Here is a 26,382-nt window from a genome sequence, read left to right as displayed (position 1 = left end):
GTGGTAGAAAATACATAGATTGAGGTGATCACTTAACATAAAGCAGTTTGCATGAACTGTCACAAAGAATGTGAAATTACCAGCTTTAGGACTTTCACAGCCACCACATCTAGAAAAGTTATCTGACTAAAATCTAAAATAATGCTGTGGATGGACACTTTTGGAACAGAGACTTTAACGGGCAGCTCCGAGTTCCAGTCTACTTGGATCTCAATTTCTTTTGTTTGAATGCCATCATTCTCAAGTCCTTGATGATCCTCAGGGTCATCTTCTGATTCGTATCCAATGTTGTCTATACCAACTGTACTGATTACACCATTCTGGAAAAAGACATAGAAATTGATCTATGTGACCGGTTGATTAAAATATGTACCATCCCATATTGAAAAAAATGCTTTTTCTTTACCATGTATTTTAAATCTAGTAGTCATCATTTGCTATTAATACAATAAAATAAAAAGCAGAAATCTTGCTTTGTAGTTTATAATACATTTGAGTAAAATCAGGCAATGTGATCAAATAAAAAATAGTCTATATTTACTCATTATATCCCCTGTCACTCAAGTCCAACTGATCTGGTTTGTGTTTTAATACTGGAGCTGCAACAGTGACGTGCCTCTCAATGCATCACAAAAGTAGCAGACAATGTTCAAAACGGGTGATATTCCAATCAAGACATCTACCGTATTCAGGTTCTTTGTATACGGCAGAATAAAAGATGACTTGATTGGAATATCACCTGTTTTGGACGCTGTCTGCTACTTTTGTGATCTATACCATTTCCAAGTTGGCTCCTTTGTTTTTTGGACTTTTTGACCTTCTGAAGGAGAATGCTGCCAGCCATATGTCTACTATGATGCCTGTCTATACATGTCTATACCCACTTCACCTTTAAAGGGAACCTGTCAAATTGTACATGCAGTCCGATCTGCGGACAGTATGGTGTAGAAAAGGAGAAGCTGAGCATAGTGATTATACATCTTTTGGAAAAGATTAAGTAGAACTTGTACTTTATTCATTGAAATCCCTGGTGTTATCATACATATGAGTCTAGTGGGCGTTCCTACTCAGTGATTGTGTAAACACCGTGTGCACAGCTGCAAAGAGGTGCTAACGACTAGGTTCCCAAACCTTCAAATCTATATAAAAAAATAAAGTCTAGCACTCAACTTAAGTATCCAATAGTGCATTTATTTGTAGCACTCGTAACGTTTCAGTCCTTGTGGACTTTCATCAGTCAAGAGAAAGCTTAAAAGAGGGGGAGCTGCCACACTGTACCGCAGTGTATGGGGATATCCGATATGGCTCATACGGTGGATACCGCGTCTGAAGGCAAGGTTCCTCACCCCACTCCCAGGCTTCTACAGCCTCTACATGCTGAAGGGTCTCCTATGGTCACCGCCCCGCACCCACAGCATTGGCATTAAGCCATATCGGATATCCCCATACACTGCGGTACAGTGTGGCGGCTCCCCCTCTTTTAAGCTTTCTCTTGACTGATGAAAGTCCACAAGGACTGAAACGTTTCGAGTGCTACAAATAAATGCACTATTGGATACTTAAGTTGAGTGCTAGACTTTATTTTTGATACCTACTCAGTGATTGACATCTAGCTCTGCATGCACAGTCATAAAGGGAAGGCTTCTAATCAATGAATGGGACCACCCTCTGGACTCATCTTATGCACACAAACGTTTCCCATAAAAATGTATATCAATCTGATCAGGCAGGAGGAGCTGAAGGTCAGGCACCATGTTCAACACGATAGGTTCCCTTTAATCGAATGACTGATCAGTCTACTTAGCATTAGCATTGGTCACGGTTGTATCTATGTTTTTGCTCCTAAAGGTTTAATATAGTGAATATACTGATAAACAAATATGGAAGTCATTTAACAGGAGCCTCACTACTAGTCAACTGAGCAGAAATAATTGCAGTTTCAAAAGGAGAGTACTTCCTCCTAGCTTTGGAGAAATGTGAGCTGTTATCTGACTGGTTACCATTGAGTATGAAAACTTGAACTGCAAACTCACCTTTGTAGTTGTCAGCTTTCCTTTCTTTATAAGTTTATGGATCTTTCCCAATGCTTTTGTCCTTTTTGTAAAAACTTTGACAGAATCAAATCCAACCTTTAAAGAGAGAAACATTTAGTAGGGAATTGAACATCTTTGACAGGGAAGGTCCACATGGGACAAATCTACACTGCATCCGCAATGGAAAAATCTTGTCCAAATGCTGCATATTCCGCTGTGGAATTGCTGCAGCATAAATTGAAATACTGACAATGTAAAATCTGCAGATGCAAGTTAAAACTCCATAATGCAAAGAATAAGCCATATATAACAATACAATCCTGAAATGCTGCAGTCTTCTCTGGGCCAAAGCTCATTTATCCCCTTCCCAAGGCGGCCAGTATCTGTTTATGAGTTTTCGTTTTCTCCTCCCCTTCTTCCCAGAACCATAACTCTTTTATTTTTCTGTCCACATAAACATAACAGAGCTTGTTTTTTATGAGATGAGTTGTACTCTTGTAGATTGTGAGCCTTCGCGGGCAGGGTCCTCACTCCTCCTGTACCAGTTATGACTTGTATTGTTTAAGATTATTGTACTTGTTTTTATTATGTATACCCCTCCTCACATGTAAAGAGCCATGGAATAAATGGCACTATAACAATAAATAATAATAATACTTTTGAATGACACCATACATTTTGCCACATAATGTACTGGAAAACGGGGGAAAAAATTCCAAGTGCAGCGGAATTGGGAAAAAAATGAAATTCTGACATTGTTTTTTGGAAATTGTTTTTACTCTGTACATTTTATGATAAAAATGACCTTGCAATATGATTATGCTCGTCAGTATAATTACGGCGATACCAAACGTCAATTTTTTTTAAATTATTTTAGTGGTGAAAAAAAAACAGAAGTTTGCAAAAAATAGATTTTTTACTTACAGTAAAATCTGTTTCTCACAGTCTTCATTGAGGGACACAGAACCATGGGATAGTCTGCTGCCACCAGGAGGCTGACACTATTATTGTAATTATTGCAATGCTGGAGCAGACTTCCTAAGTTCTGTGAGAAAGCAGGAGAAAAGAAAACAATTAAGGCAAGAAGAAACATAACTGTACACCAAGCAGGCAATCAAGGGAAGGAGCTATGTCCACCAAAGAATACTACGAGAGATAGATTTTACGATAAGTAAAAAATCTATTTTTCTTGTTCGTCTTATTGGGTGACACAGAACCATGGGATCTCCTAAAGCTGTCTCTAGGGTGGGATAGTATTGTACCGATACCACCTGGCCTTCCTCCATAACTTAAGTGGAAGTCAAGGCTATTGCCGCCTGCAGTACCTTCCTACCAAGGGTTGCATCTGCCGAGGCAAAAATGTGCACCCTGTAAAACTTAGAAAAAGATCACACCAATGCCCAAGTAGCTGCTTTACAGAGCTGCATAGCTGATGCATGTTGACGAATTGCCCAGGAAGCGCCCACTGCTTGCAAGAGTGAATGGAGCCACCCTGGCCTTAGCCTTATAAACCTGGACAATAGAAGAATTGATCCCACGGGCAATGGTGTCTTTACAAGCGGCTTGACACTTATGAGGGCCCTATGGTATAACAAGCAAAGAATCAGAATGCCTAAATGAGGCAGTAGCCGATAAATAATATATTACGGCTCTAACAGCTTCCATGCTATGGAGAGCCTTCTCCCTAGACTGAGATGGTGCCGGACAAAAGGAAGCTAAAACAATATCTTCATTAAAGTGAAAACGCAAAACCACTTTCGGAAGAAAAGACGGAACCGTCCTCAACACTACCTTATCCTGATAAAGAATAAGGTAAGGGGCACGACTAGACAGAGCTGCAAGCTCCAAGACCCTCTGTGGAGACATGAGGGTGAGTGAGTGCTCTCGTTCGCTGACTTGGCTGTTTTTAAGAAGACCACATGGACCAGAACTTATCCCTCTGAATTCCCATACTCCTTTCCCATGGGCAGAATACTACTCAGACAACACAGGGTGACACAGTGTGGCAATACTTTATTGAGCCACCAACAGACAACTTATAGTACAGTCCCAGCAAGTACATATGATGGTGCAAATTATAGAGTCTCACCTTTCCGCTGGTTCAGCGGGATTAAAGCAGCTGCGACTTCAGCACTTCCAGGCCGACTACTCCACCAGTGGCACGTCACGTTTGGTGGGCACTCACAGAGAGGAGGTAACGACAAGCTTAGGAAGCTGACAGTCCATTGAGATACATGGCCTGATTGTCCCAACCTGAGTGCTTCAAACATCTTCATAGGCTCAGTGACGAGCAGTGGATCAAATCTGTATTCCACCAGTTGGAGCCATGGTGCCTGGCTGCTATTCTGTAAAGTATCTCTGCAGAAGGATAGGGGTCACTTTTTATACCCACATCTGTCCTTCAGGCCATCATCTGCAGGTCAGCCAGATGGTAGAATAGGGTCAACTCTCAGTGAATATTCAATCAATCTGCATAGTTTGTCCTTCGATGTTTGCAGGTCAACAAGCTGCTTGGACTTATACAATGGGTAATCAACATATTAGCAAACATTGATTGTCCAATGACCCTGCATTCCTGTTCTCCAAGGATAGCAGTGCAACGAACTTTAGGAGCTGATATAATAGGTAAATGGCAGCCCTTCAACAATTCAACAAACATCAATTCAAAAGTCAATGTTCAGGCTCATATGAACAATGGCTTATGTATCCTGACCCACTGGAAAATATGTTTGGCATAACTAAGAATATATGCTGTATCGTCACACCCTCCTAATAGAAGTAATGACTATAAGGAAAGATACCTTATAAGAAACAAAAAGCGCAGAGCTCTTTCTGATTGGCTCAAAAGGCAGGGACTGAAGAGTCTCCAAAACAAGATTCAGCTCCAAAGGGGCTTGATAGGGTGGCTTAACATATGCCACCCCATGGAGAAAAGTTTTAACCTTTTAAAAATAAATTTGGAAGGAAGAATGATCCCAGGGATAGAAGGTCTGGATGGTCCAAAAGAGCCCTTGGGACATCTGACAAGAGATTGATCATATCTGAATACCAGGCCTTCGAGGCCAATGTGAGCAATGAGAATGACTGGAAAACCCTCTGCACTGATCTTTGGGTAAAAGCAGTGGAAAGAGGTAAAGCAAAGTGAACTGTGTCCAAGAAATTGCCAGGGCATTGACTGAAATTGCCTGGGGATCCCAGGACCCTGTCAAAAATTTCAGTACCTTGTGATTCAGACTGGATGCCAATAGATCTACATCCTGTGTACCCCATTGTTGACAGATCTGCCTGAACACTTCTAGGTGAAGAGCCCACTCCAGAATCCTTGTGACTTCTGCCATGGCTGATGGGCTTCACATGCCCCCTTGACGATTGATATAGGCTACAGTCTATCTGATTGAACTCTGATCAGCAAACCTTGAAATAGGTGTTGCCAATGTAAAAAATCCAGACTTAAAGCTCTGAGATCCAGTTCGTTGATTGGGAGCAGTTTCTCCTACCTTTTCCATACCATCATGTGATGGAAAATGGCTCACCAGCCAATTAGGTTGGCTTTTGTGGTAAGCACCTGCCACTGAATGTGACGAAAAGAGTGACCTTGAGTTAACAGTGGTGACATCAACCACTACCTGAGAGACTAGCAGCAGTGAAGAGGAAGATTAATAGGCCGATTCAGGGACTGTATTGATCTGTCCCAAGACACTTCGAGAAAGTTCTGCAGAGGCCTTGACCAAAATTGAGCAAACAGTAAAGCCTTGAACATCTCAAACATCTTTCCTAAGAACCTTATGCAAAAACAAAGGGTATGTCTGCCTGGTCGATTTAAAGTCCTGATGGAAGACTGAAGAGATAATTTCTTCTCCGGAGGAATGAATACCGATGACTCAACAATATCGAACACCATTCCCAGAAAAGGTAGCCGCTGTGTTGGATTAAAACAAACCTTGTCCTGTTGACAATCTGACAATCCAACCAAATCAATCCAGGGTCTGAAGAATGATATGTAGGCCATCTAGATTTTGAGCAAAAAAAGGCGCTTTGACAAGAATGTAGTCCAGATGGGGGAAAAAATTATTCCCTTAGACAGTAGAAATGGCAAAATCAGGGTAAGGATCTTTGTAAATACCCTGTGTGCTGTGGCTAGCCGGAATGGGAGAGTCCTGAACGGATTGTGATCCTGATTGACCCCCAAAGTGAAGAAATCGCTGATGGGCCGGAAAAATTGGCACATGCAAATTAGCATCTGAAATATTAACTAAAGAGAAAAACTCTCTGGTTTTCCAATCACCCATGCTTTAAGCAGGGAGGTTATCACTTGGTCAAAATGGCTCTTAGCTGGGAGATCTGAGAGGGCAAGAGCAAAAGAAACCATCATGAGGTACAGCAGTGAACTCAATTCTGTAAACCGAAGAGATGATCTCCCTGACCCAAAGATAGCTGAATTCCACATGTCATGCTTCCTGAAAAAGGAGGAGGTGGCCCCCAACCTGGGAAGAACCCCCGAGTGGGTGCTGCCTGTCAAGCATCGATTCTCCTACCACCTCTTGACCCAGGAGGCCTAACTCCTGACCCAGAGGGGCGTCCGGCAGGTGTTGCTCAAAATGTAGTTCTCATGGGAGACCTTTTCTTTTAACCTGCCCACCTGACTCATCTAGTGCAGGAAACTGGTGAAAATGACAGAACCTGCAAGGCCCCACACCTCTGAAAGGGAAGGCTGGTCCTGGACTGAGGAAGCAGGGTGCTTCTACTGCCTTTGTTCATCTGAAATGATCTTGTCTAACCTGATCCAAAATAAGCTAGACTCTTAGAAAGGTAGACGCAAAGATTTCTTTGAACCTTAGTCCAACCTCCAAACTTTGAGCCACAGCATGCTGAGAAATGCGACTCAGTTACTCGCCATGTGGGCAGAGCACTCCACCGTATCCAAGGGTGCTGAACAGAGATACTTCCCTGCTTGTGCAATTTGGTCATCGATCTCAGCTAATGCTAGATACTGGGAACCAGCCAAGAAACTGTTGCAAGTGCCTAAGCCGTGCCGTTTCTGCCTTTGGAAACCCAAGCAGCATAAAAAGCTGGGCAAAACCTGCTGTCTCAAAAGCGGACCTCGACACAGACTCAATACGCCTATCTGAGGGATCCTTAAGCGCTGCAATCTTGATAAGAGGCACACTGGTCACTTCAGATAAGTGAGATACCAGTGAGATACTACAATCTTGTAGATTGTGAGCCCTCGCGGGCAGGGTCCTCTCTCCTCCTGTACCAGTTGTGACTTGTATTGTTAAAGATTATTGTACTTGTTTTATTATGCATACCCCTCCTCACATGTAAAGCGCCATGGAATAAATGGCGCTATAATAATAAATAATAATAATAATAATACCATAGTATCTATCACCAGTGGGGTAAACCAAGCAGCCACCAGCTCTGGTGGGAAGGGTTATAATAACACCCTTCTGAAAGTGTCTGTCTGTATGTTCCCATGTTTTCTGCAACACCTATGTAAACTACTCATGTTTAGAAAAGGATCTAGCCAGGCACCCCTCCTAAAGAAAAATATTTCAGAAGCGATTGGTGGTGGCGAAGCTGTCATTCCCAGACAGGCGTCCACTGCTGACACCAAACTATCCACCATTTACCTTAGTTATCCCAACTAATATAGATCAAGAATGGATTCTGAACTGGAACTGGATTCTGAGTGCAAAGGGAAGCAAATCCCCTCAGAAGGGGAAAAGGAATCTTGACGCCTTTCCTGTGAAGGTGATCGGGACGAGGAAGAATCCTGCAGCCTACTGGATCGCTTTCGTGACTGGCTTTATTGGTACAGTGTACCTTGAGGATCCGACCCACTCACAGCGGCGAACGGAGCAGAAGGGGTACAGGTAGTACAATAGGCCACAGACTGACCACTGAAAAACTTACTATTTCAAGTCACACAAGCATAATAAGTGACAAGTGCAGACTGCTCTAATGGGTGTGCACTGTCCTCTCTAGACTCAGACATTATAAGTGATTAAGAAAATATGAAAAGAAAAAACAGAAGACTCCACTAAACAGTGACTCAAAAACTGTTAAGAGTGCCTAGAATCAGCCCCAGTAGCCAACTGCATACCACATCCGCGATGCATGAGTCTGTTTCCCCTGTGAGTTTGCTATCCCACAGGGAGGAAGATGATAAGGTGCTTTGGTGCCTGAAACCATTTCATAGTGCTGTGCCAAAGCCAGAAAGAGGAAGGAGCGGAGCCAGAGGGGCAGGACAGGTGCTGAGACACAACTGCTGATAGGCTGAAAGCCTGGCCACTCTGATAGACCGGGAGTGACACGGCCGCATATTGGCTGGAAACACCCAGCCCAGTGATAGGCCTAAACCTCCTGCCCTCAAAATGGCTTAACACTCCCACTGCCATGCCATACGCCAGGATGGCACTGCTGCTTTCTACAGCATTCCAGACACCACGACTGTGATGGCTCACTCCCAACCACCTCCAATTTAACTTTGAGGGACCATCAGGATGAATAGGACCCCCAGCAGCAGCAACTGTCCCCTGCACAGCTCCTGGTAACCACCACTCTAAGGACCATAGAGGAGGGAGGTGGCGAATGGGCTTACGACAGCAATATACTTACCAGTCCTAAAGCTCCTGATCCCCTTATCTTCTGCTTGTGGTGACTTTGTGACCTCTGCCTCAGTACCTGCACCGACTGTGTTAAGGCTACTTTCACATTTCCGTCTGTAGTCGGCCGTCACAAAGCGTCAGCGCGACGTACCGACGGACGTTTGTGAAATAGTGTATATCGTGAGCAGCGGACAGTTTTTCAACGGGTCCGCTGTCTAGTCTAAAGTCCCGGGGAGGAAAGGGAGAGAGAGCGAGATTTCCTGCCGGGCATGCACAGTCGGAAACACAGGATACAACGTACAGAAAAACCCTTGAATGTTTTTTGCAAAAGACGGGCCGTCACATTTTGCAGGATCCAGTGTATGACGGACAAAATGTGAGTCCATACGTCGCTAATACGAGTCTATGGGAAAATGCAGGATCCTACAAATTTTTTGGCAAAAATCGACGTATTGTGACGGTAGCAGAAAGACGGAAATGTGAAAGTAGCCTAAAGGCTTGTTGGTCTGGCCACACCGACGTGGGAGGCTATGGCCTGAACAATTACAGCCTGTACTGTATGTCACATTGTGGGTGAGACAGTACACTCTGCTACCCTGAGACATCCATATAAAAAGCAAAAAAACAAAGTGGTTAGCGCCTAACATAAGACAGTTCTGGGACGGACCTTGCCTCCACCTGACACTACACTAAAACTGAGGAAGCCTTCTCCAGTATGCAAGGTATAGTCGGCTGAGGAGGAATTTTATTTACCGTAATTGCAATAATAGTGTCAGCCTCAAGGTGGCAACAGATTATCCCATGGATCTGTGTCCTCCAATAAGATGAAACAGAAAAAAAAATTGCTTTGAGTTGTGTCGCCACTTTCCAAGACCCATAATGTTTTCATTTGTCTGCCAATAGAGATGTATGATGGCTTATTTTTGGCAGGGCGAGACAATGTTTTTATTTATATCATTTTGGGATGGATATGATATTTTGATCTTTTGTCATAGCATTTTTTGTGGTATTACAGCGACCCAAAAAAATATAATTGTGGCGTTCTTGAATTTTTTTTTATCAAATTTTTTCTAATTGTCATCATTTTTACAGTTTGATAGATCGGACTTTTCTGAACGTGGTGATATCACTTGTATTTTTTATCTTTTTAAATTATCTTTATTTTTAATCGGGGAAAAACTTGGTGATTTTAACTTTTCTGTTTTTTTTTTAAATATTTAATTCTTTTATTTTCTTTAACCTTTAACTATTCTCGTTAGTCCACCTAGGGGACTTTACCCTGCGATTGTGTGATCGCTTGTGCTATATACAGCAATACCACAGTATTGCTGCATTTAGTGAAAATCATGGTCTCCTATGAAGTGCAGCCACAGGCAGGGTTTCAAGTGAGTTCCGCAATGACAAGCATAGGGGTCTTCAACAGACTCTCTGCTGTCATACCAACCCATCAGCGACCTACAATCACGTCACGGGCACGCCGATGGTTGCATTGAATGATGCGCCCCCCTCCAGCTTGCTGTTAATGCCGCGGTCTGAGTTTGGCAGCAGCATGTAACAAGGTAAAAATCGTGAGTGTCACTTTGTGCCACCTGCTAGGTATGGGGCGAGCTCACCCTGTGAGGCTTTTCCATACACCCGCTACCGATTTGCACTGTACACGTACAGTGGATGCCGGTAAGGGTTAAAAAGGAGTTAAGCAAAATCGAAAACTGATCTGTGGTCAGATGAATCAAAATATGACATTCTTTACGGATACCACTGACGCCGTATCCTGTGGACTCAAGAGGGATTATCCAACTTATCATTAACACACAGCTCACACACATGCATCTTCAATGGTATGGGGTTGCGTAAGTGCGTATGGCAGGGGCAGCTTGACACGGAAAGGCGTATCAATGCTGAGCATAATATAGATGTTTAAGAACAAAATATGCTCCCCTCCTGACAACGTCTCTTCCAGGTAATGCCTTCATATTTTGACAAGACAATGCTAAACCACATACTGCATCCATCACAACAGTATAGCTACACAGAAGAAGATTCCCGGTGATGAACATACTGTGTACAGTCCAGACCTTTCACCAACAAAAAACATTTGGCGTATTATGGAATGAAAAATCTTGTAAATAACAGAAGATGTAATCTCAAGTTTAGAGGTGTTCCAGAAAATGTTTCAACTGCAGATCTTGCTCCATATATCCAAGATGTAAATCATAAGGCTCTACCAACTTCCTCTAAAATCGATCTGACCATAGATAGGGCTCACAGGTTGCAAAAACCTACTTTTCTCCCAAAAGAGGTCCCAAGGGAAGTAATTTCTAAACTTCATTTCTTTCAAACAAAAGACAGACTATTATATTATCTTAGGAAACACAAGAATTTGCCTCCTCCATATGAAAACATCAAAGTGTTTCTGGATTTTTCTAAAGAGACCTAAAACGCAAGACAATCATTTGCAGGTATTACCACCATCCTGAGAGCTAATAACATTCTCTATAAATGGGGTTTCCCCACTAACCTTATTGTATTTATCAATGGGGAATCTCATCCAATACTTGATCCTGATGATGGTTGGAATTTTTTAAAAACCTATAACATTCCCGGCTATGATCAAAATCCCCATCAGAAAAGGAACCCGGAACCCCTGAAGTGACATCTTGAGAAGGTGTTCTACAAAAGTCTTCTGATTTTTTCTTATTTGATATCTTAATTCTTTGTGTCCTAATTCCAGGACTCATGGGCAGAGTCTGCCAAACTTTCCTTTACCCCTCCAATATCTGGAAAAGGTACTTGAGAGCCCGAGTCATGTTGCTCTCGTCCTCTTCATCAGATTGTCTGAGGAAACCCAGTATTTTGGTTTTTCTTTTTGGAATTTCCATGTTTCTGAATTGTGGCGTTAACAATTCAAACAACTCAAAAATTCTTGTGTTAACTTTTTTTTCACAGGTTTTATTGCCTAAATATTAATAACAAATGTGCTTGTATATTTCTGGCTCACCAACAGTATTTAAAAATGTGTAATTATGGCGTTAAAAATTTTGACATTGACTGTGAAAGGATTTAATAGCCCTCTCAAGAGGTATTCCGCTTGGAAAGAAGCGAAAAGATCCAAGTCTCATATAACAGCATATCAGGAAACCAAATTTGCACAGAACAAGCCACCAGAATTCTCTCACAGGAATTTCCCTCATATATTCAAATCCTCGTCTGAGAAGAAAAAAAGCTGGTGTGCTCACCACAATTAAAAATTCTGTAAATTTTCAATTAATTGAAGAAATTGATGACAACGGAAGATACCATATTCCTATATGTAATATCGATAACAATAACCTACACATTAGTCAACATCTATGCGCCCAACAGACGTCAAATCTCATTTTAAAATAAATTTATGAAAGTAGTACGTGAACGCCGAAAAGGTCACTTACTTTCTTTTGGAGATTTTAATATAATACATGACCAGAGTATGGAAACTTCCGCTTCATCAAGGAACAAAATGTTTACATTAAAAAATGGTTGATAAAAGAGCAATTGTTTGATGCATTTAGGTGTCTCAATTCTTCTTCAAGGGGGTATACTTATTACTCAGATAAGCACAAAACTTTTTCTAGAATTGATATGATTTTGACAAATATTAACACCCTACAAAGATTCAAAGAAATAAAAATTGATAATATTACGTGGTCAGACCACGCCCCTGTGAGATTAGTTTTGCAGCCTACTTCTTCGAACAACTGTTCTAAATTATGGAGATGCAATTCCTTTTTGCTTTATTCTCAAAAATATAAAGCAAAGATTGAAAAAGCCGTTAAATTGTACTTCCTAGAAAATAATATACATAATATTTCCCAAATTACCATCTGGAACGCTCACAAGGCAGTTCTCAGAGGGATCCTAATACAGTTAAATTCTCAGTATAAGAGGAAAACTGCAGAAAAAATACAAGAAATTTCACAAAGGATTGCAGTAGAAGTAGAAAAACAGATACAAACCCCCACGGAGAAATCTTTCTATTATACTCCACCTTAGAGCAGAAATAAAATCCATTCTTTTGGATAACTATGATAAACTTATGAACTACATTAAGCTTAATTATTATTATAACAAAATGTCTAGACTTATGGCCAACAAGGTAAAAAAACAACGTAGGAAAACTAGAGTCTCTTCTATTAAGAATGATGGAGATAAACATACACATCCGCAAGAAATTGCTGAACAATTTGTTTAATAGAACAAGTTTTACATCACTGTTATGCTTTATTACTCACCTTATTGTCTATAACTAAAATCCCCTTCCCATAAATTGTTAAAAAATTCCCCCCAAATAAAAAGACTTCAAGCTGAAAAATCTGGTAAAGTCCCCTGGCTATTGAGTAGCTATAAACCTATACCAGACAAGAATGGTACTCCAGCAATTGGTCTCCTCACTTCCTAGACTTTTACAGACTGTTGTAGAAGAAGAGGGGATGCTATACAATGTAGACAGGGCCATGTAACAACTTTTTTGAGATGTGTGGCTGCCATAAATTTCTAATGAGTTAATGTTTTCAAATGAAATGGATCACCTCCTGATCTTTTCTATGTTCTCTGGTGAACAAAATCTGGCTATAAGACATTTCCAAATCTTTGCATATTTGATTTCTTTACATTTTACGCAGCGTCCCAACTTTTTTGAATTGAGGTTGTATAAGGTAATACTACTATGTACATGATCAGGGACTCATATGTGAAGAATTAAGATATTAAGTGCTGTCTATAGTGTTCCAGACACATCATTTTGGAATTAAGTGAATTTCTCCAGTTTTGGAGGACTCACCATGTGTAGTGCTTCATTTTATGTGTGGGGGAGCTGCAAGGAAATCTGCAAGGGTCAATGTAGATTACTCTGATAACTGCAAGTCCAAGCAGCAGGACATCATTTCTAACAAATGGAACTGTAGTGCCGCCTGAACCTTTCATGACTGTAAAGGTACTGTCACACTAGACGATATCGCTAGCGATCCGTGACGTTGCAGCGTCCTCGCTAGCGATATCGTCCAGTGTGACAGGCAGCAGCGATCAGGCCCCTGCTGTGCTGTCGCTGGTCGGGGAAGAAAGTCCAGAACTTTATTTCGTCGCTGGACTCCCCGTAGACATCGCTGAATCGGCGTGTGTGACACCGATTCAGCGATGTCTTTGCTGGTAACCAGGGTAAACATCGGGTAACTAAGCGCAGGGCCGCGCTTAGTAACCCGATGTTTACCCTGGTTACCATCCTAAAAGTAAAAAAACAAACACTACATACTTACCTACCGCTGTCTGTCCTCCAGCGCTGTGCTCTGCTCTCCTCCTGCTCTGGCTGTGAGCGTCGGTCAGCCGGAAAGCAGAGCGGTGATGTCACCGCTCTGCTTTCTTGGTATAATAGTAACATAGTTAGTAAGGCCGAAAAAAGACATTTGTCCATCCAGTTCAGCCTATATTCCATCATAATAAATCCCCAGATCTACGTCCTTCTACAGAACCTAATAATTGTATGATACAATATTGTTCTGCTCCAGGAAGACATCCAGGCCTCTCTTGAACCCCTCGACTGAGTTCGCCATCACCACCTCCTCAGGCAAGCAATTCCAGATTCTCACTGCCCTAACAGTAAAGAATCCTCTTCTATGTTGGTGGAAAAACCTTCTCTCCTCCAGACGCAAAGAATGCCCCCTTGTGCCCGTCACCTTCCTTGGTATAATAGTAACATAGTTAGTAAGGCGCTCACAGCCAGACCAGAGAAGCAGAGCGCCGAGGACAGACGGCTGTAGGTAAGTATGTAGCGTTTGTTTTTTTACTTTTTAGGATGGTAACCAGGGTAAACATCGGGTTACTAAGCGCGGCCCTGCGCTTAATTACCCGATCTTTACCCTGGTTACCGGGGACCTCGGGATCGTTGGTCGCTGGAGAGCTGTCTGTGTGACAGCTCTCCAGCGACCAAACAGCGACGCTGCAGCGATCCGGATCGTTGTCGGTATCGCTGCAGCGTCGCTATGTGTGACGGTACCTTAAGGAAAATAACTTATCTATCCATGAATGCATCAGAGCTGCCCAATTGTCATAACTCCCAAAGAAATAAGTTAGGGGCTCAGCTGTATCAGCCATCATTCTACTTACAATTCTTCTAATGCCGCTCTTCAGTCCTTCTATATTTCCATAGAAGATGCCACTCGAGAAGCGGACAATTTTCACTCCATCAGACTCCACAAGCTGTAAAGTACAATTTGTTAAAGATTTGTAAATTTAGAGCTGATTTCTATGTCATAAAGTTGTGATATAAAATGCCTACATTTTTGTAAACTTTCAAATCTTTGTAGAGCTCAGTGTTTGCAACATTCCCAAGAGCACAACAGGAAGGGCTGAAAAAGAAAATACATTGATTTTTTTTTTTACAATATTATTTTAACGAACTATCATTTTAAGTTGGTTGGCACATAAAGTGCAATTTTTCACATCAACATAAACTATTAATAACTGTACACCTTACAATTTTCAGCACATTTTGCATGATTTTGTTTAAGCATCTCTTCCCTGTGCACTACTATTTGTGCTTTTTAGTTGTTCCTTCAAGCTCTTCCCTGCACAAGCTGCAGTTACAAACAGTCTAAAGTTCATGAAAGTGGCCTAATATAATAATAGAAAATAAAATGCTTCAAAATACTGAATAAATTAATGTACTTACAACTGGACACGCAGAACGACAGTCAGTAATCCAAACACCAAACCGGCCAATAACCCCAAATCCAGGCCCAGGATAATTGCTGCGATACATGTAAATACCCAGATAAGCTGTAAAAAAAATATATTAATCCATTATATCAAGAAATTGTAGAAGAAAATGTCATATCTTCTGTGAGGAAACTGAAGCTTGGGCATCATGGGACCTTTCAACTGGACAATAATCCCAAACATACCTCCAGAGACCAGTAGAAGTCCTGAAAGATTCTGAATGGTCTTTCACATTCGTCTGCATTGAATCCCGTTGAAAATCTTTTTTGGGATTTGAAGAAGTTAGTTGAAGCACACAACCCCAAGGATATTAAACAACTTGAGACCATTGCCTATAAGGAATGTACTATAATTCCCCAGGAAAGAGGCCAGAAGCTGCTCTCTACTAAGTACTAAGGAGGTGGTTATCATTATTGCTTTGTGGTGCTGGGGCCCTGGGTTCAAATCCCATCTGCATGGAATTTGTATGTTTTCTTGTGTTGTGTGGGTTTTCTCAAGGTTTGCCTCCCCGCACTCCAAAGTTAGGGGACTGATGCTTATCATGAAGGAGCTGAATAATTATAGACTGCAGTAGATAGTAAGCGTGGCATTTTTTGCTGAAATTGCAGGAACCATTTGATATTTTAGAAGTGTTGAGCTTTTTAAATTGTTCTTGGTTGATTGGTTTATTGGAAACAGTTTGTACATTTTGCTTATAAACCTAATTAGTAAAGGGGTTCAATAATTTTCATTGCTACTGTGTATTTCCAGTAGTACAAAATCATGTCCTCACTCCCCAACATATTTGTAAAAATAAATGTAAAGGTGACAATCCCTTTCAGAGTCTTTTAAAGGGTCTCTGTCACCAGACCTTTGCTACCCCTTCTGGGAGCTGCATGATATAGAAGCAGAGACCGAGATTCTAGCAATGTGTCTTAATGCCTGGTGAAGTTTTGATAAAATCCCTCATTTCTGTGCTGCATATCTACCAATTCTCAAAATGCTGAGCTCTCTGTAACCCCGCCCACACCAATTATTGGCAGCTTTCTAAGTACACTGTGCATAAGCAGAAAGCTGAAAACAGTGGTGTGGGTGGGGGTACACTGACTTCATGAATTTGGAGGGCAACATGGCTGCAGGCTGCAATCCTTGACGATTGCTACTTCCAATAAGTGGCACTAGAGTTCTAGTCCTCTTCCTCTCTGAAAAGACAATTTGCATATTTCCCAGAGGAGCATTGCGGCTTTAAGTCCCCTCATCTCGACATGCTTAACATGTCACTCTCCGCAAGGAAAAACGATACTTCTTGGATCCTGGTCAGACGCCTCTCACTCAGCCAAACCAGATCTCCTCTTTGTACGGACGAGGGGCAGTACCCCGAAACACAGTGTCTGCAAATTGAGATTCTGGTTTGGCTTTTATCCTAAGTCATGTGACAAGGCTCATTAAAGGGTCGACATTGACTGTTAGGATTGCTACTTCCAATAGGTGGCACTAGAGTTTTAGTCCTCTTTCTCTCTGAAGAGACAATTTGCATATTTCCCAGAGAAGCATTGCGGCTTTAAGTCTCCTCACCTCGACAAGCTTAACATGCCACTCTCCGCAAGGAGAAACGATACTTCTTGGATTGTAATGTATAGTAATGCTTTATTGTTCTATGTTTTATATAAATCTGCATTTTTATCCTAAGGACTGGTTTGTGTCTCGGTTTCCCTGGAGGTTTTAACTCAAGGCTGTCCCCGATGTTTAGGGAGGGCTGTCCATAGGGAAACCAGTGGAAGGCAGAGGGATATAGTTGGCATCACTCATGGTAGGAGATAGTTAAAAAGCTTAGGAACAGCCCACATATGAGGATATGTTATATCAGATAAGAAGGGGAAGCACTTTCTAGTTCAAGAGAGAATAGAGGGAGTGACAGTAGAGGAAGTGACAGTGAGTGAGAGGTTCAGTGGATGCATAAGCGGCGAAGGGTCCAGTCATTTTCAAGTCTCCAAACAGCATGAGGACATATCCAAAGTTTCGGGCAGATCCTGGGACGGTTTTGGACCTAGGGCCTAGAAGAGGCATTGGATTCCATGTCTCTTTTTTCCCTGAGAGGAAGAGGCCAGTTGGGTCACAGTGGGAGGGAAAGATGGTGGGCCTCAGAGAAGCTGTAATGCCAAATAGAAAGTCCCAGGAGCTGTTGAGGTGGGGGCAGTTTGGACAGAATGGAAGCAAGAACTAATAGTGTACTGGGCAAAGGGAACACCAACCAGAGGGGACTCTGTCTCATTCTGTATGCTGCAACCGCCTGTATCCAAGTTGCACAGTAAAGCTGAACCTGTTGAACTGGACCTAAGGTCTCCTGTTATGTGTGCACCTGTATCCGGTCTCAAGGACTGGAAGATATAAGGACTCTTGAACGAGAAGAGAATACAGAACGAGCCCCACAGCACGATGCACATATGTCTGTTTTCCATTTAGCAGAGGGGTTTCAGGGTTAAGAAATGTCAGTTCCAGCTTTAAGCATCGGCCTTGTGGCCCCGTTCAGCTGCATCATGTATCCCAGTAAGTGACTCATCACTGGTATCAAGGTATCTGCCCCCACATTATGCTGCTACCTAGTGACAAATTCACGTTAAAAGGCTCTTCCTAACAATGGCATATCATGTGATTGCTGGTAGACAGACTACTAAGAGCACCACTGATTGTTCTGGCTGAGCAACAATGGTGCAAATTTGATTTCTCACCATTAATGAGGTTAAAGGAAATGTTATTTGAGCTTGATCTGTTTTCCCAATATCAATGAACTTCAGTTGAAATTAATCACAAACTCTCAAAAATGCATTAATTTATTGATATCTAGATCTTGCCCTATTTTGTAGGAAGAGTCCTTGCACAGACGGATATTGTCAGTGATTACTGGCCACTGAATGTGAGGAGGGACATGCCTCTTTGATGTGGAAATTGCCTCTTCAGAGAAGAAGGCTCAAGTGTCTTAGTGCCACCTTAAATGGGCCTTGCCACATGACTTAGGGTACCGTCACACTATACGATTTACGTACGATCACGACCAGCGATATGACCTGGCCGTGATCGTAGGTAAATCGTAGTGTGGTCGCTGGGGAGCTGTCACACAGACAGCTCTCCAGCGACCAACGATGCCGAGGTACCCGGGTAACCAGGGTAAACATCGGGTTACTAAGCGCAGGACCGCGCTTAGTAACCCGATGTTTACCCTGGTTACCAGCGTAAAAAAAAACAAACAGCACATACTTACATTCCGGTGTCCGTCAGGTCCCTTGCCGTCTGCTTCCCGCACTCACTGACTGCCGGCCGTAAAGTGAAAGTGAAAGCACGTCACCGCTGTGCTCTGCTTTCACTTTACGGCCGGCAGTCACAGTGCGGGAAGCAGACGGCAAGGGACCTGACGGACACCAGAATGTAAGTATGTGCTGTTTTTTTTTTTTTAGTTTTACGCTTGTAACCAGGGTAAACATCGGGTTACTAAGCGCGGTCCTGCGCTTAGTAACCCGATGTTTACCATGGTTACAAGCGAACGCATCGCTAGATCGCATCGCTAGATCGCTAGATCGGTGTCACACACACCGATCTAGCGATGCCAGCGGGAGATCCAGCGACAAAAGAAAGTTCTAAACGATCTGCTACGACGTACGATTCTCAGCAGGATCCCTGCTGCGTGTCAGACACAGCGATATCGTAACGATATCGCTGGAACGTCACGAATCGTACCGTCGTAGCGATCAAAATGGCAGTGTGTGACGGTACCCTTAGGAGGATAAGAAACAAAACTAGAAACTTTGTTTGCTGACATGTTTCAGAGTGTTTGCTCCTCAGCAGTGCAAATGAGGAATTACTTTAACTAATTTGGTTGAGTGAGAGGCTTTTGACAGGCAGTCTAAAGGGTTGCATAAGTAGGTAAATGTAGCCCTACCTCTTAGACACATCAGCATGGGGAATGGTAATCAGTTGTTAATTTTCCAAGAGTAATAACCCAAATAACAGAGAAATGTCACAACACAGAGTTCTAGGAAAAGATACTCAAGAATTAGTAAATTATGGGGAAATGAAATATTCTCTTAACCTGAGATACATAACTTCTTTAATATGCCTTGATTATCTGTAAGGCTAGGGTCACATTGCGTTAGGGCAGTCCGTTTAGTGCATAGCGCTATGGACTACGCTAACGCAATGTCCCAAAAGGGATCGCATTGGCCGATCCCGCTAGCGCAGATCCCTGATGTGCGCTAGCGAGGAACGGACCGCGAATGCTGCAAGCAGCGTTCGCGGTCTGTCACTCAAATGATGGCACATCGCTAGCGCACGCCCAATGTGGGCATGCGCTAGCGATGCGTTCGCCATTACAATCAATGGCAGCGTTAACGGACTACGTTACACCGCGTTATGCCGCGATGTAACATAGTCCGTTAAACGGGGTCACATAACGCAATGTGACCCTAGCCTTAGACTTTTTAACTTATCTAGTAATACTTAAATAAAACATACCGAATCCCATTTGTTCTCTCTCCAAAGTCTGGGCACATCACGAACCTGCCAGAACATGCCTTTCAGGTTGGCTATACAAATAGCTGCCAAAACAGACTTTCAAACAAAAAGGTAATGGTTAATCCTGTGTCCACATAATCTTTAAAAAAGAAATGTGATTAAACGAAGTGTCAAGTTTGAGCATAAGATGTTACACTAATTTATACTGTTACATGATTAGTCGGGTATCAGAACAACTCTTCTTTCTTTATTAAGTCGCAGTACCATGACTGACCACATGGTCACATTTCCAAACAAAACATGACATTAGCCATCTCGCAATGGTGGTGTTTTCAAAGAAGATGGTTATGGTGGAATAGTATGTATCAATTTATAAAGCTTTAAATTAGGTATTTATTTGCTTATGAACAAGAATTTGAAACATATTAATGGGGTTTGCCTTTTGTTGTTTTTTTTTAATCCTCAAGGTTTTCTCTACATCAGCATAACCCCATAATTGACTGCTGTGGCAACGTACTGTAGTTGTGACATTGACATTATGGCCATGTAAAAAAGATATCTAGGGTTATCATTATCTACATGTATGGTGTTAGGGTTAGTAAGATCTAATAGTAAGCTACTTATTCATGGTTTCTCTATCTGATCTATTTTTAAGTAGTTGAAAGTAGTGATTGAGTGATTAATATATACAGTGCATTGCATTTGCAAAGATGCTATATTTTATGTGTAGCAACTAAATGCCCACTGTTAGATAAAATAAAACATTACTTTAAAACAGAAATACTAATTCATCCCTCAATTTTGGTGTCACGGGGATAATGCAATAAAGAGGGGCCACATGATTGCAGCCTCTGGTTACTTGTACTCCTGCCCTGGTTTCACCATCATACTAAACAGTGCAGGTTTTCTTTGCTCTGGTATTGCTAGGGTTAATCAGTTCAGTTTATCTCCTGGAGCTTTCCATCATGGATTGCCTCAGCTTTTCTGAGATGGACACTAGGATGGACACTACCCTTGGGTAGATATATGCTTATCATTGGAATTTGAAAATTGCCAGTGATAGTTCATTCTGCCTAGTTTGGAGGTGGAGAAGTTCGATGTTTCTAGTTGGTGGTTGGAGAGTTCTTCTGGAGATTTCTGCTTGGAGTTTGTTTGCATGTTTATCCTTATCCTAACCTATTTGGTTTCATCTACCTAACCCTCCCCTGTGTTACACTTTGTTGTTTGGTGAGTGTTTTTTGCATGATTGCAGTATTCATTCATCCCTGTCTTCTCTTGTGTGTCTGGTTAGTGTAATCTTATACACTTCTTCCTCACATCTTCCTGGGTGAGGGAGGAACAGATAAGGGTAAGTCAGGAGCATAGCATGGCAAATGACGCCGGCATCTCCACCTTCAGGGACAGGGATGGACTGGATTTTATTTACCATGTTCACTATATGGCAAAACTGACATGCCAATATGATTTCTCAGGTTGGTACAAGTACGTAGATACCAAACATGTGTAACTTTTTTTTTTATTTAGGTGGTGTTAGGGCTGTTGGAACGCACCAAATAATATATTGGTAGTAATAAGGTGCGTTCGCAGCCCGGGGTCCTCCTTGCAGAGATGTTACCTGCTGCTCGGTAATGGCGGACACGATATGGCAGTATTATAGACAAACACATGCGGGTCAACGTCACCCGGTATGTATTGAGGTGAACTAAGTCACAGAGCCGCCATACTGCAGAATGTGCACTACTGTTTGGTTGCAGGACTCTGCCCCAAGTCCCTCTAGACCTGGCGGTGCCAGGACAAAACTAAATAATAATTTAGCGCACAGAGGGTGCGCAGTGTCACGCTGGAGAATGCCGCTAACCACCCTAACTATGGAGAGGAAAGCGCACCATTTGCGCACGGTGCCGCACTGGCGAGCGCTGCTATATTGACGCTGGTGAAACGTGCACAGTGCTGGATGGCACTAACTGGCGCTAGTCAGCTCCAGTCACCCACACTCAGACAACAATGCTAGGGAAGGGGATCAATTAGGAGCTTTCACCAGAACATACATGCATCCACACACACCACGATTTCATATTATACTAGCCGGCCATGTGAACCTTTTATAGTTGCAGCCTTCCAGGACCTTGCCAGTGGTCCAATCAGAGCCGCTTGAGGACCTGAGCATGTGACCTCCGACCTCCAATGAGAGGTCATCCCATGGGCATGCTCAGTAGGGAAAAAGCAGGACTTAGTCCCTGGAGCATTTGCTCGCCACTGATGAATGCTGGTTACAATAGCTGGACCTGGGACAGCAGCAGTATCCCGAAGCACAGCATCAGCTTGAGCAAGACACTGGGACTGATGTCTCTGCTGAGCAGGCTTCTCTGCGGCTGATGAAGAATGGGAGGCTGCAAAGGACCATGGTTCAAGATTCCCCCTGTTCAGCGGTGGGAATTTGATGCCTAACAGGTGGTGAAATAAAATTGGAAATTGGTGAAAAAAAAATTTTTGCTTTTGTCGCCATTTTCTGAGACCTTAACATTTTCATTGTTTGGGATCTGTGGCTGTATGAGGGATTGTTTTTAATGTACTGAGCAGATATTTGTATTGATATTGTTTTGACATAGATATAATATGTGTATTTTTTATTTTGTTTTAATTTTTTTTTAATGAGGCAAAAGAGGAGTCATTTGAACTTTTGTTTTTTATTTTTTTCAAAACTTTTTTCCCCACTTTTTACTATCTTCAATAGTTATCTGAAGCTGGCTAGATTGCTAATTGAAGTGTTAATTTTATTCTGTGGGTCAATAAAATAATGATGATACCAAATTTATGATTTGCTACGTTTGAAAAAAAAAAAAAAAGAATTTTTCTGATACCCATAACTTTTTCATTTTTCTGTAGACAGAGCTGAATCGGGGCTTATTGCTGGTGGGATGAGCTGAGTTTGTCAAGAGTGCCATCTTTAGGTACACCTTTTTTCTCACTTTTTATTCCTTTTTGGTGGGGGGATGAAAGAAGAGAGCCATTCTGGCATTGTTTTTCAAATTAGTTTTTTTTTTTTTTTTTACAGCATTCAGCATTGCGTTACAAATGTGGTGATGCCAAACTTGTGTTTTTCTCTGGGGATTTTTTTTGGAAGTTAAGCTATTTTATTGGGAAAAGTCTGTTCTTTTTTTTTGGGGGGGGGGGGTTACATTTTATTATATTTCTTTTTTTGTCAATATTTATTGCTCTTACAAAGGACTGGAACATGGGATCTTGGATGTCATAAATGGCACCCTGTACTACTTATACACTGACAGGCCACTTGTTAGACATTGCCACTGGCAGTATCTTCAGGATAAGGCCGGCGTCACACTAGCGAGTTTTACGTACGTATGAGAGGTGCAGAAAATATGGATTGCATACGGTACAATGATTCTCTATGGCCCAGCTCCTATCAGCCGTATGTTACTGATCCATATTATACGGTCTTCTACGGCCGTAGAAAATCGCAGCATGCTGCGTTTGTCAGCGAATTGCGCACAAAAATCACCAATGAAAGTCTATGGGGTCGAGAAAAATACGGATTACACACGGACCAACAGTGTGATTTGCGAGAAATACGCAGCTGTGTTCTAGAGAAAAGCGGCAATTCAGTGTGGTGTACAGTAAAATCACACTGACAGGTTAGACTAGAATAGCTAAAATAAATGTCTACACATAGTATAGGGGTATATATATATATATGTCGGGCAGCACGGTGGCGCAGTGGTTAGCACTTCAGCTTTGCAGCACTGGGGTCCTTGGTTCTAATCCCACCCAGGACAACATCTGCAAAGAGTTTTGTATGTTCTCTCTATGTTTGCGTGGGTTTCCTCCCACATTCCAAAGACATACTGATAGGGATTCTAGAGCCCCACTGAGGACAGTGATGATAATGTGTGCAAAAAACTGTAAAGCGCTGCGGAATATGTTAGCGCTATATAAAAAAATAAAATAAAAAAAGAGAAAGATTATTAAGTGAGACACATATATATATATACCGTATATATATTAATATTTCATACAGCGCTAGAAAGCATAAAAGCCGGTAATTCAATTGCTGGCTTTTGCTATCTCCTTCCAAAACCCGACATGATATGAGACATGGTTTACATACAGTAAACCATCTCATATCCCTTCTTTTATTACATATTCCTCTTTAGTAATGTAAGAAGTGTCTTGGGTTAAATTTTGGGGGCTCTAGCTATTAAATTAAAGGGTTAAATCGCTGAACAAAATTGGCGTGGGCTCCCGCGCAATTTTCTTCGCCAGAGTGGGAAAGCCAGTGACTGAGGGCAGCTATTAATAGCCTGGAGAGGGTCCATGGTTATTGACCCCCCCTCCTGGCTAAAAACATCTGCCCTCAGCCACCCCAGAAAAGGCACATCTGGAAGATGCGCCTATTCTGGCACTTGGCCACTCTCTTCCCATTCCCGTGTAGCGGTGGGATATGGGGTAATGAAGGGTTAATGCCACCTTACTATTGTAAGGTGACATTAAGCCAGATTAATAATGGAGAGGCGTCAATTATGATACCTATCCATTATTAATCCAATAGTATGAATTGGTTAATAAAACACACACACATTATTACAAAGTATTTTAATGAAATAAAGACACAGGTTGTTTTAATATTTTATTATACTCTTAATCCACCTGAAAACCCTTGTCACCTGAAACAAAGTTAAACAAAACAAACCACAATATTCCATACCTTCCGTCGTTCAGTCTTGTCCCACGCTGTAAATCCATCTGAAGGGGTTAACTAATTTTACAAGCAGAAGCCTGGGAGCGTGGGAAAATATTCAGAAAAGTTCCCAGGCTCGAGTTCATATGAGGACATCCAGCAGAGGGTGCATCACCGCGGCTCGAGGTAACTACAGGTCATTCCCCTGCATTCCATTCATTCCCCGGGTTTTTACAGGCAGGGGCGGCTGCATTAGCAGGCTTCTGCTTGTAAAATTAGTTAACAGTACAGACCAAAAGTTTGGCCACACCTTCTCATTTAAAGATTTTTCTGTATTTTTATGACTATGAAAATTTTACATTCACACTGAAGGCATCAAAACTATGAATTAACATGTGGAATTATATACTTAACAAAAAAGTGTGAAACAACTGAAAATATGTCTTATATTCTAGGTTCTTCAAAGTAGCCACCTTTTGCTTTGATGACTGCTTTGCACACTCATGGTAATGTATTTCGCAGCATAGGTGGGGAATCAGGGTACACTACATACACTATTGTAACGCACAGCGCAGGCCCTATTTAACAGTATTTTTATCTCAATCTGAAAAAACGGGGTGACAGGTTCCCTTTAAAGGTCAGTTTTGCTTGTATGAGTTCTAATGGAGTCTATGGCGCTGTTAACATGTCTGTGCATTTTTCTTGACCGACTATCTGCACAAAATTGTGGAGATATGTTCAATCTTGAACTAATTCTCAGATCAAAATCACTAATTCAAAGTCTATGGGTGCAATTCATGATTATTATTATTATTATTATTATTTATTTATATAGCACCATTAATTCCATGGATCTGTACATGAGAAGGGGTTACATCAAAATACAAATATCACTTACAGTAAACAAAGCTAACAATGACAGACTGATACAGAAGGAAGAGGACCCTGCTCTTGCTGGCTTACATTCTACAGGATTATGGAGAAGGAGACAGTAGGTCGAGGGTTGCAGTAGCTCTGATGGTGTTGAGGTGGCCGTGTGGTCATTACAGGCTGTAAGCTTCTTTGAAGAGGTGGGTTTTCAGGTTTCTTTTGAAGGATCCTAATGTGGTAGATAACCGGATGTGTTGGGGCACAGAATTCCAGAGGATGGGGGATATTCGGAAGAAGTCTTGGAGGCGATTGGGTGAGGAGCGAATAAGCGTGGAGGAGAGAAGGAGGTCTTGGGAGGACTGGAGATTACGTGAGGGAAGATATTGAGAGATTAGTTTGGAAATATATGGAGGAGAAAGGTTACAGACGGCTTTGTAGGTCAGTGTTAGTAGTTTAAATTGGATACGCTGGGAAATTGGGAGCCAATGAAGGGATTTGCAAAGAAGGGAAGCAGGAGTGTAGCGAGGAGAGAGATTAATTAGTCAGGCAGCAGAGTTAAGGACGGACTGGAGGAGTGCGAGAGTGTTAGAAGGTAGGATGTTGCAGTAGTCGAGGCGGGAGATGATTAGGGCATGCACAAGCATTTTGGCAGAATGAGGGTTGAGGAAAAGAACGGATTCGAGAGGAGAAGAAGGAGGATATGGCTGATAGACACTCTGGGATTCTGGAGAGCAGAGAGGTGACATCTGGGCCAGAGAGATAGATTTGAGTGTCATCAGCATATAGATGGTACTGGAAGCCATAGGACCTTATGAGTTGTACCAGGCCGAATGTATAGATTGAGAAGAGTAAGGGCCCAAGGACAGAGCCTTGAGGGACACCAACAGAGAGGAGGTGAGATGAAGAGGTAGTATGGGAGTAGGAAACGCTAAATGTGTGG

The 26,382-nt window shown here is 42.1% G+C and overlaps 1 protein-coding gene across 1 annotated transcript in view; it reads right to left on the bottom strand.

Moving 5' to 3' along the window:
• The window catches only part of LOC138665400 (pendrin-like), a 201,085-nt gene that overhangs the window by 5,146 nt on the left and 169,557 nt on the right, over window positions 1-26,382 (bottom strand). The window contains exons 12-17 of the mRNA XM_069752845.1: window positions 19,877-19,972; window positions 15,345-15,451; window positions 14,952-15,021; window positions 14,780-14,872; window positions 2,034-2,129; window positions 81-320 (exon numbers count right to left, since the gene is read on the bottom strand). Of these exons, the coding sequence (XP_069608946.1) occupies window positions 81-320; window positions 2,034-2,129; window positions 14,780-14,872; window positions 14,952-15,021; window positions 15,345-15,451; window positions 19,877-19,972 (702 nt within the window). The remainder of the gene's footprint in view (window positions 1-80; window positions 321-2,033; window positions 2,130-14,779; window positions 14,873-14,951; window positions 15,022-15,344; window positions 15,452-19,876; window positions 19,973-26,382) is intronic.

This window comes from Ranitomeya imitator, chromosome 2, assembly GCF_032444005.1.
Source record: "Ranitomeya imitator isolate aRanImi1 chromosome 2, aRanImi1.pri, whole genome shotgun sequence".
NCBI lineage: Eukaryota > Metazoa > Chordata > Amphibia > Anura > Dendrobatidae > Ranitomeya > Ranitomeya imitator.
Note: the sequence above shows the minus strand (reverse complement) of the source record. Positions and strands in the feature narration are given on the sequence as shown.